At 42.5% G+C, this 11,975-nt stretch overlaps 1 protein-coding gene across 1 annotated transcript in view; it reads right to left on the bottom strand.

Moving 5' to 3' along the window:
* Positions 1-983: 983 nt before the first annotated feature.
* The window catches only part of elp4 (elongator acetyltransferase complex subunit 4), a 48,707-nt gene continuing 37,715 nt past the window's right edge, over positions 984-11,975 (bottom strand). The window contains exon 10 of the mRNA XM_063881921.1: positions 984-1,796. Coding sequence (XP_063737991.1) covers positions 1,668-1,796 — 129 coding nt within the window. The 3' untranslated portion in view covers positions 984-1,667. The remainder of the gene's footprint in view (positions 1,797-11,975) is intronic.

Below are 11,975 nucleotides of genomic sequence, written 5' to 3'. Positions count from 1 at the left end.
CAGAAAAATATGTGACTTAACTAGCTCAAAGTATTATCTAATCACGTGTAAACGACTAAATTTGAGGAAAAAATACTAACACTCCAATCAGGCATAAGAAGTCCTATTTTAACTGTTTGCATTAATATTGATCAGCTGTATGATGCATGAGGCTTTCTTAATTATTAAACTGACATTGTACACCTTCAATGGTTTCAGGACTTGAAAATTATGCACTTTCTGAACTTATTGAAGGAAACCCGCAGCCGTGTTGACTTGCAGATGTACTGAAAGAAACTGTAGTATGTCAACATAAACAAATGCCAAAACGAATTGATTCTATCTTATTCCACCTTTTTAGTGTACCCTGAATATGTCAGCTCTTAGACAACAATTACCTGGAAAATATGTGTTATCCTGACAACTCGAGCTTTTGCTCACCTGTATAAGTGACCTGTGTATGTCATCTCTCTTTCTCATACACCCGATATAAGCGCACTTCATTCATGCATGAAACTGTCACGTAACACTACCCTCTCGCAACACGTGCTGCCGATGGTTACCAATACTGCCAGTTTTCACAGGCAACATTATTCAAACTGGCATCAACAGCAGACTGAGGAAAACAACAATGAAACATTTAATTTTTCATGTTTTTTTTTTTCAGTTTCTCCATGTCACCATTTGACCTAATTTGTTCTTTTGGGCTTGTCATGGCAAAGCAGCTCATCCAGCAAACACGCCTGATGAGGTGTGAAGCCTGCACCCAAATCCAGCTCTCATACCCTCTGCCCACATTCCTACCGAGCTCTCCAGCTTACTGGAGGTGGACGTCACTCACCGGCACCGTGTCAGGGTCAGATGTAGGTATCCCTACTCCAACTTGAAACCAGTGAGGCAGACCAGAGATCAGTCCTTCATAACACACTCACTTTACATCCTCTCACAGTCTCACAGGTAGTAAACATTCCCTTCTGGTGTTGGTAAAAAAATCCTAAAGAGCATTTGTCATGTATTGTGTAGTTATTTTATTGTATTTGCCTGAACAAAAGCACATTTCATTGCATTATCGAAGAGAATAAGCCGCTCTTGTGCATTGTGGAGCAAGGCAGGAGTGGCCATATGTCTTTTGTACAGTATTCTGGCAGCCTGGGAGAATGCATATGAATTATTTAATGTTTACCAAGAGTGAGAGTCTGCGAAGACTACAAAATATTCCATGATTACACTTTCCTTGTATTCAAAATCCCCAGAGAACAACAACAAAAAGTCCCAAATCTTGAATAACCCTCAATTTGTTTTACTATAGTTGGGTTAGGTTGTAGTCATCATTTCAAAAATACTATAAGGTATTATTTTGTAACTTAAAGTGAAAATATAAATCAATGGCCAATATTTTTTGTTAAATAAACATATCTTTATTCTTGGAATGTGCAAAACAATTGTGAACTGTAGCTTTGTATGAAAAAAAGACTTGAAATATGGGATGAAATGTGTCCGTTATGAGACAAAGCACTGTGGATGTTTAGATCTTCACCCCTGGCTGGGACAGTTGGCAGGTGGTAAAGGCTGGCAGGGTTATCGAGGTTGACATCATGTAGGTAAGGGAACAACCTGGTCACCACGGTAAAGAGGACAACGCCACAGCGTTCCAGGTGTGGGTTGCCCGTGGCGACTGTGTGGGAGCGCTAGAAGTCCAGGTGTTTGTTGCCGGAAGAGCCGGAGCCACAGGCTGAAGCCACCGTTGTCGCTCCTGCCAGCTCCCCCCTGCTTACACGACTCACCGTGTCAGACAAGTCTGGAGGCAAATGCAGTCTCTACAGAAAACAGAGAGGGAGAAAAGGGAGAGGAGAGAGAGAAAGAGAGAGAGAGAGAGAGGGAGGGAGAGAGGGAGAGAGGAGGGCAGCGTATTAGATCAGGTTGTACGGAGAAAAAAGAAAGCACTACAGTGGATCAACATACAGTAGATGGTACACTTCAGTGATGTTTATTCACAGAGAGCCATGTTGGGTTGAAATTGCATTAGATGCTTCAGCACTCCCCTCTGCCCCGGCATGGTAGAGCAAACCTGCAAGCGAGCTGCTAAATGCTTCAGAGAGCTTTGGGGTCGGTTACAGCTCACAGGGAATATGTGTGTGTGAGGTAGGGGTGTTTAGAGAAGTTGTGTACGGACAACAACAGTGTGCATTTATGAGGCGAGGTAAGAAAAAGTGTGAGTTCAGACATGTGAGTGCACAATCTGGATGTGTTTGCACTTCGTTAGTAACACACCTGATTATGTTCAGCTTATGCCAGAGTCATTAGAATCAAGTGTTTTTGCTGTTTCATAAAGCTTATCTATGGAGCAGCCCTGTGCCAACTCATAGCACAAAGACCCTAAGAGGTTAATAAGGGCCACTCGTGTAAAGCTCCCTAACACCAACACTCTAACTACTATAAAGCCTAAGAGGGGGCTACACTGCTCTGCTCTCTCCAGGAGCCACGAGAAAGGCCGCCAGTGGCACTCAACCAACAAAGTCTTGAAGAGGTGCTCAGAGCGTGAGAGGAGGTGAAGTATCTCCAGAGTCAAGGGGACACCCGACAATGGTGCTGAGTAGCATGTTGCTCGAGTGTCTATCGAGGAAGTTGAATCAGAATACCGGCATCGCGGGTACAAGAGAAGTTAAACCCTGTAATTTGCCCCTGAAAGAATCTGCCATGACATCTGACACCCATTGGTCAAAGCCTCCCACCCCAGCCCTCTAAACCTTCCCTGCCTGCCACATCCTTACCCCCTCCAGACATGCAGCTTTAGAAGAGCCCTTCCACTCCCACAGATACTTATCTTTTTCTTAATGACTAGGTGTATGGGTACAGGGTTTAACAGCGTCATTACTAAGAGATAATTCAGGACAACGTAACACTCTTCACCCCTCTAGGGTAGACTACTTCCTCCATTTGCTTAATACTGTGTTTTTAAGAGCATTGAAACGGCTCAGTCAGAACTCCAAAATGTTTTTACATCCCTGATTTTCATGTCTGATATGAAGCTTTGTTCTCCTACTTCAGTTGATAACAGCTCAGAGGCGCGACACGCTCAAGTGGTCTCTTTTCTGTTCAACACATTGCCTTTGTGTGTGTGTCAGAAGACTGTTTGTCAAGCAAGTATAGAGGAAACAAGAGGAGTCTTTACGCAGCCTTGCAGATTATCTGGGGCAGGTGAGCTCTGAGACATTGTGAAGGACCTATAATTTAATGTAGGATGGTAAAGCTAAGGTTACAAAGAACGTATAGAGGCACAGATGGAAAATGCCATTGGGAGAAGAGACAACAAAAATACCATATTTACCATTTACTTAGTCTTGTGACACCCAAAGAAAAAATATCAAGTTACTAGAAACACAAATGATCAATTAAGTAAACTTCTCTTTGTATAACTCTTTCTCTGATTCCCTCTCTCGCTCACACACACACACACACACACACACACACACACACACACACACACACACACACACACACACACACACACACACACACACACACACACACACACACACACACACACACACACACACACACACACACACACACACACACACACACACACACACACACACACACACACACACACACACACACCTATGCAAACTCAAATATTGGCCTTGAGGGGGCCTCCAGAAGCTCCAGCTTCCACCCCTGCCAAACCTCACCTGTGTAACCTTTCGTGTCTTCAGCTCACTCAAGTGTGATTGAAAAAGAAAAACAATGCATTGATCAAGCCCGGACTCAGTCCTGCTTAGTGCACTGCAGCGGAAACATGGTAGAGAGAGGGGTAGGAGAAAAATCAATCACATATACATCACCCCCAGTGGGTGAGTAAAAAAAAGACATCACACCGTTGTCTGGCTGTCACGCACCCATGGGCCTGGCTACACCGTGTCTGTTTGGCTCTGAGCTCTGTAAACCCACTGAGCATGTGCAGAGCGAAGGTCAAAGCAATCCAGAAGTGAAGCTCCGCTCGTCTAACCTTTGAGTTCAGGGGCAGATAAAAACAATCAATGATAACATCAAAGTTGGAGGGAGGAGCAGACAAAACCAATCGATTGGTTTGACACAGAGGGAAAAGGGAGCCCAGTAACAGTCAGAAACCCTCCTGTTCATCAGTGACAGCCAATATTTGAGCTGATAACTGTCATTGGTTATCAGGGCCATGAAAACTTACTTGTATTCAGTCCTACTCCAAATAAACTGCTTTCATACCAATGTCAATGCAAGTGAACTGAGCCGCACAATCCAAGAAAAATATTGAGATTCATTTTCACAACGATTTTGAAATTTACAACCGAATATTCGATGGCAGCCGACTGCAGGGCGGGCATAAACATTTGCATTGACACCAAATGAATGGAGGTCAGTGTAGGACTTAGACAGACATAACCAGGGAGGCTCTGAGTTTGCTTCCCTACGACCTGCACACTCCATGATGTAAACAAGGACATCCGGAAAACCCTCAGAGGCATAGTGGGGTGTATGTGTGTGTGAAGTCTTTCTGTGCTGCCCGGCAACCTTCATGAGGGTGGAGAAAGAGGAAAAAAAAAAAGAGAGGGGGGGTTGTTGGATGGGAGTGAACGGCGGGAAAATAGACCATTGGTTGTGGTGCGTTGGCGGATTTGGGGTGGGGGGGGGGTTTGTGAAAATGGATGTGTGCCACAACACTAGTGTGAGTATGTGTGTTAGAGTTGTGATGTTAGTGTTCCCTCCCTGGTGGCGAACAGGGGTAAAGGTCCATGGTTCAGCTCCGCTCCACAGCCAGAGGGGCTAGGGCCATGCTGGCAAAAGGGTGAGGGGTGACAAAGCTCCAAACGAGAGCTAAGCACTTGAAATGAGCCCTCAGGGCCGACCCACAGACTAGCTTTGCCTAAGAGGGTTAGTAATATCACCCTACAATGGACAATTCCCTTTGGTTTACTAGACGCCCCAAAGACCCGGTTCTTAAGGAATATGGCGTTTTATGCTGCCTGTAGGCAGGTCATTCATAATCTCCACATACAGCATATGACGTCAGCTTTTTATGGCTTGTAAATAGCACCAAATCTCAGCTCTTTAGGTTTGTATTATGTCTTGGTTATAAGTATTACAATGTTATGTAAGTGCATTATATTTTCCAAGATCCCAACGTACCAATATCTCCAAGTGGAGATTAAACAGGACCTGCTCAACACAAAGCAACACCATCAAAGGCATTCCACTGCTGGTAACGGCTTGCTAATGACTGGAGTATTAGGTGCTAATTTAACGAGTCATTTCTTCCATAGAGTTTGAGCCACACTTTCAAATGGCCCGTGTCACTGTACAGCTTAGAACTATGGGAAACCCAACACCTTGTTGGAACACATGACGACTGCTCGGGCTGCTCAAATCAGATTAGCCTACGTTGGAACATGCTCATGGAAGTGACACGATATTTACCATAAACACCTACTTAACACAATCATTGTAGTAATTTTGTCAGCATATTATGAGCTTTATTGAAATCATTATGAGGTAAACACGAACATTGTTTCACTAAGCTGAAGTCATAATAATCACACAGTAAATGCTGACAAAGCAATCTGGCTTTGAAAAAATGAATAACAAAATCCAGTTTTTGCATTGATACAGAACACACAAATATACTTTTTAAAAATACCATCAATGGAAAAGTCCAGTATTCATGGGCAGTGGTCACGTTGGAGGTGATACCTTTTGCCAATTCCATTTCCCTGAGCAACTCAGCTGCCGTGCAGTCACTGTAAACTAATGTGAACGTCTGTCCATGACACCAGGTCAATGTCCTCCATTTCCAGTCCTATTTCTCCAACCAGCCAAGGGTCAAAATGGTAGCAAAACAAAATTGGCAGAAATTTCCCAGAGTTGCCTATCTATCCATTCACTAAACCAAGGTAAATCACCTCCCAGTGTCGTAATCCTTCACACCTCTAAAGTTACACTGCATTGTGTGGGAAATCATTTGCTGATCCTATAGGAGCTTCAGCAACACCAACATCCACATAATGAGGTGACATGCTTTCCTATTGGAGAAGCACACTATCATCACATTTGCACTGGAAAATTTCACACAATACTTCCGCTTCCTTACGAGATGAAAATGCAGAAAGAACCCAGCATAAATCCCATCACTTTGGTAATTCTAGCCCACCTGCATCCAACAAAAGCTGAGAAGAAGCTTTTCCTTCCTCCTCTTTTCGTGATAACAAAGAGTGCAATACGATCCCTGGCCTTGCCCTAAGAATAACCTGTTAACTGGGAACGTTTTAACCCCTTAGGTTTTCTCATTTTTAGAATTGAATTTGTCTTACTCACTATTTTTGATCAGTTTATTGAGTCAAATAAATATCAACAAATGTATCTTTATGTCCGATCTTCTCCTTACAGCCCTCACTCTTTAGAGCGTGTTATGTTGGTGATTAAGGCCTTTTAAAACTAATCAATCAATTTAGCGTAGGCCGAATCCGTAAAGTTTCAAATAAAGATAAGTGAAAACATTTTATAAAAATAAAATGTAAGGAGGGGTACACTTTACAACTTTACTCGTCATGTTGATGAGCAAAGAAAGAGTACGCAAATGTTTGTTGAGTAAAACATTACAAAATAATGAGAGTGAGAGGGGATGAAAGAAACAAATGTAAACTACACTGGAGCTCATCTCAAGTTTCCTTTTGGTAATTGGCTGCTGGTCACCTGCCTGCAATGTCACCTGCTGCCTGATCCGGGATAATCTGAGAGGCAGGCATACAGACAGTCAGGCGGACTGACAGAGAGACAGATACAGAAACAGGCTCCTCATCTCTTCTGCTTCACGGTTAATGCATCTGACAGAGTAGGCAGCAAGCAGGCAGAAGGATGAGTAAGCATTTTGAGTGTAATTATATTCCCAAACACTGGAAGAATAGGAAAGGACTAATATTTGAATGAATTTCATTAAAAGTCAGCATGTCTAAACAGGAAATTGATTAGCTGACAATATTTCAAGGTTTTTTAATACCTAGTGGAATGTTTTTTCCTGTTCTCTTGAAAAGCTACCTCTTTACTTACCCTTCACGCTCCAGAGACTGATGTAAAACAGCATTTGATAGTATCTGTCATGTTACTAAACATGACATGCATTGGAATCAGTTAGCTCTGCCATGCTTCTGAATAACCAAATTGACAAACAAGGGCCAAAGTGTAACTGCGCTGTAACACAACAACTTGACTTGTTATCTCCGTCGTCATCATCTTCAACTGAACCCTCCTCTGGGGGCCTCTGTGCGGGGCCTGTCAAGAGCTTTGACAGGAGCAGCAGCGTGGGGCCATTTTGTCTCTTTTCAGTTCGGTTTTGTTTCTCTTTGGAGGGCAGTGTTGGTATGGACCCTGGGCGTTGTAGGGTGAGGGGGTGAGGGCACATTGACCCCACTGTTGGAGGGTAGTAAGAGGGGGGGCTTAGTTGGTGTTATGGACTTGGGCACAGTCAGGGAGTGCTGGTCCGCCCCTGGAGTGACATGGTGCCTGGGGAGAAAGGGAGGGGGGATGTAGGGCGTAGAGTACAAACATGTCTAAGTGCTGCCTTCACTACAGATAGGCCCATAGCAAAGAGCGCGGCTGCATGGGTTATGACAGCATATCTGGGGGACCTCTTGTGCCCTCCACCCCTCAAACACACATTTTACCCCTCAAACCATGACTCTGATACAAACGTCCTGAGGATAAAACACCACTGACACTTTTGGTAAAAGAAGGTTTTGTAGCGCTACATAGATGCCCTGCTATAACAATCACACTTTACAGAAAAATGCACGAGGCAATTGGCACACTATTAAACTGAATTTAAGCAAAGTAGTCTTCCACTTTGCATTAGATTTTTTATAAAAAGGACCATGCCACAGAACAGTATGAGAAAGCAACAGGCTTGACAATAAAAGCAAGCCTTTAAAATGTGCCTCACCAAATCACAGTCTGTGGTTCAGACATGGACAAGTTGATTTGGAAGTTAGTGTGAACAAATAATGTCCAACACATGTGCATGACAATGGCACTGTACTAATCTAATCGCAGGGCGTCCTTTTTATAGGAGATTTTGGCTTAGCATAGCATAAACACTGGAAACAAAGAAAACAGCTGGCCTGGTTTTGTTTGAAGTTGTGGTTTTTGAAATAGTTTGGCACAAAACAAATTCTTGGCTGGTAGCAATAACTGGTAATCTCACAGTAACATCAAGGAAGCAAGAGAAAAGGGAAAATGTTGACATATTTCTCTGAGATCGCTGTCATGTCTGGCTCTGTCACTGCTTCAGTCACCAAAAAATAAAAGCCAGAGCATGACCAAGGATATTTTGTCATGCATTATTCATTTTTTTTTCTGTGTTGCACTCAGACGACAAGTGCATACACTGATGTACAAAAGCAGACACAGACTCACACTGCCACTTGCCTATGCATGTGTCACACAAAGGTATTTACAACATGAGCACACAAAGCTGGCCAGTAAAGCTAGGGTTTCCTTAACCCAGCCTGCCTTCCAACGGAGCATCCTATTTCTCCTGTTGTCTCCTCTTTTGCACTGTGAACGAGTTAAGCAGTTTACAAGCATGACATTTGGCAAAGCGAAAGTTCGTCTGGAGGTTACTGTGTCAGCCTGGGTAAGTGGATGACCCCTTCTGAGGGTGGGGGTGATCACACTCACTGAGGAATGATCTATTGTTGTGCTATCAAAAGACCAGGATTGAATAGGACACACTGAAAACTGGATATACTCTGACAGAAGGCAGAATATTGTATATTATCATTTAAAATACTTCCTGAATCAACATGTGGATGTTTAAGCTCCCAGCACAACTCTGTAAACCTCACCTCCAGCAACATTCTTACTAAGGGATGATCCTGCACGGAGTTATATGGCATTTTAAGGCCAATACTGAATAAGAGTTTAGTTGAAAAAATATTAACTGTTTTATATTGCTTGGTGCCACAATTAACAGTGTAAAAGGACATTTATGTTCAACCACTATTTACTTCCAATTTGAAGAAAAGTTACCATAGAGTTGAGGAGAGATGCAGTTGTGTTACAACGGTGATACTGGTTATTCTTTCACGATCAGGATTATGTTCTCCATCTCAATGGTTTTTAAATCTTTAGTAACAATCCAAGCTATCATACGGATCATGCACACAAATTGAAAGCAGATAAATACCAGCATTCATAGATAGATAGAATCGGAGGATGAAACCCTCTTTATTTGTCACATGCATGCACACAGCAGTGTTGAAGCTAATGTCTCTAAAGATTTCTATATTACAACAAAAGTAATCATAAATATTTCCGAAAAGTTGCAGAACTAAAGTTATAAAAATGTTCGGTTACTCAAGACAGGAAAAGAAGTTGTATTAATTATTACTTAGTGAATTAATTGAGTGTAAGCATTGGTTATTTGTCTGTTGTGAGTAGACCTAAGGCAGATATGTGCATCTGTATGGGTGCATCTTAACCATCTAGGAAACACTTGCGTTGGACAATGTGCTTACGTGTTCGTAATACTTTTGATGTCTTTATGGTGGTACGTCTGCAAGAGAGTGTGTGTATGTTTGCATGCATCCGTGTATGTTGGTCCGCCCGGATGAATAAAGGGGGGTGGGTATAATCCATCACCAGTTGATAGTCCTCACAAAAAAGGAGCCCTTTTTGCTGAGAGGACAGCCCTTGTGTGGACAAAGACCACCATACTGGGGACTTCATAGGACCCAGCTGAAAAGGTGTTGCCCAGAGTAACCCCATTCACATTAACAGGCATGCTGGTCAAAGCCAGTCATTACTGCTGACTTGGACCAGCCGGGCCACACATAGACAAGCCTAGAGCCTCTAACGCCATTCACTCCACATCAGCCCACAGGCACACAGCCTGAACTCTGCCACTGGGGAGCATCTAGAATTCAATTGGACTGTCCGTCTTGAGAGTTTCAATATATGCAGCCTTTGAGCAGATGCATAAAAAAAGCATGAATATACAGTTTTAAAGGAATAGAGCCTGTGGCTATTCATCAAAATGTGGAAATAATATGGCAATATTGAATATAAATTGAAAATCTTTCAGTGTTTTCAGTATTTCAAAGTGTATCCAGTATCTACTAAATGTGGGCTTCAAACAGCGATTGCAACACAATTCCTTGGGTAATAATAAACAATACAAGCTACAGAACTTATTTTGACTTTTAAACATTTAGTAAGATAAAAGCTTCTGGTGCTACAGAATAACCACAGCAGCCATTATCACATGGAATTAACCCAACAAGTTTACAGCGGACCACAAACACACCTCTCAATCAGCATTTTCCAGCCTTTTGCATTTTTCTGAAATGAATATGCCTGGGAATAACATTTTAAAAAGATCTCAGCAATCTTATGCTAAAGACACAAGTTTGTTTAAGAAATAACAAATAGAATGTCTTTATTATGTGATGCAGTGACACATAGAAAAACTGCAAAAAGGAAAAGCTGAGCCATAATGGACACAATGCTAAATAAAAAGGTTGAAACTAATTGAATTTTCTTCAACCAAATAGCAAATGATGTTCAATACATCTACTTAAACTTGACCTTTGACAATCAGACGCACTTCAGCACCCTGTCCTTCTCTCTTGCCCCATTCGTCCTCCATCCTCATCCCAACTCCACCTCTGCTCTCTTCTCCAGTATGCTACCCGTGGGCAGGTGGTTGTGTAAATTTAGCCACAGCAAGGTGAGGTGCTTCCTGGGTAGACTGTTGGCAAAACCACCTTTAGGGTGTTCAAGATGTCAGAGGCAATGAGACATCACCTCGGTTGCCCTGTCAAAAAATTCACCACCTTCCATTTCCCCCGTAACCTCTAGGTCCTAAAAGCACTGTGGGTGACGGGGAATTCTTGTCTTGTGTTGCATAGTTTTGCCTGAAACACATCAGCCAGTACTTAACCTAGAGCGCTGTCTGAGTGTTAATTGTGAAGCATTACTAAAGCCATTAAAGCAGTGAGCCAGGGCCTGGGGAGGATGCATGCTCACGTTAAAAATCAGAGCTAAATGCATGTGATACCCTCTCTGCCAATGACCCCTATAAAAAGTGCCATCGCAAACAATGTCTGGATTTTAAAACATTTGCAATAAGCAAAACCCATTATGAAAAACTGCTTCAACTAAACTGACTCTTTGTCAAATGGTCTTGGAAATGAATTTTAAAATTTCAGGAAGGAATCTGACAAAACTAACAGAATAGATGAATTTCAGTCCAAAATGTAATCAGGCTTTGGTATTGTGGGAGACTTTCTAGCAACCGTTTTAAAAGAAAAGTGGAACTATTCTGTGGATATGGTAGTTTTTTCCCAAAAAACCTTTGATCATAAAACCACAAAAGCTTCAAAAGACTAATGAGTAAGAATATCAGTTTGACGGTATGCAATTAGAGAGCAATTATGTTCTATGAAGTAGTGTTTAAAATAAAAAAAGTAAGCGTAAGAACAGCGATGGCTACACAGTCCTGTCGAGTTGAAAAGAATAACAAAATTGGAAAGCGTTCCAAATGTGACCATCAGCTTCTTCATTCTCCCCGATGTTGAGTTAGGTGTTTTGCTGGGAAATGGGCAGCCTGCCAGATTGGGGCCAAGTCAGAGTTGTCAGGGGATTACAGTTCTGCCTTGCTCACCGCAGGGGGTGCGGACTGGGCCTCAATTACCCTGGAGCGGCGTGTTTGATTTGGCCCGGCACTTTTGGGGACAGACCAAAAGCTGAATAATGCACCATTAGCAACTCAAAATCCTGCCCTAAAATGAGTCCACTTATGCATCACATACAGTAATTGGTGTAGACCTGCCAGCCTTTGATAGACACACAATTACCCTGATAACAACAAAACAATCTATGCATAATATTATCGGCCTAGCACCTGTGAGGAACCCTCAAACATGAATGCTTGCCGGCTTAAAACTTCTACATCCCATTTACAGTCTTTC

The sequence above is a fragment of the Eleginops maclovinus genome, chromosome 4, assembly GCF_036324505.1.
Source record: "Eleginops maclovinus isolate JMC-PN-2008 ecotype Puerto Natales chromosome 4, JC_Emac_rtc_rv5, whole genome shotgun sequence".
Classification (NCBI taxonomy): domain Eukaryota; kingdom Metazoa; phylum Chordata; class Actinopteri; order Perciformes; family Eleginopidae; genus Eleginops; species Eleginops maclovinus.
The sequence above is the reverse complement of the archived record's forward strand: the minus strand, read 5'-3'. Positions and strand labels throughout refer to the sequence as shown.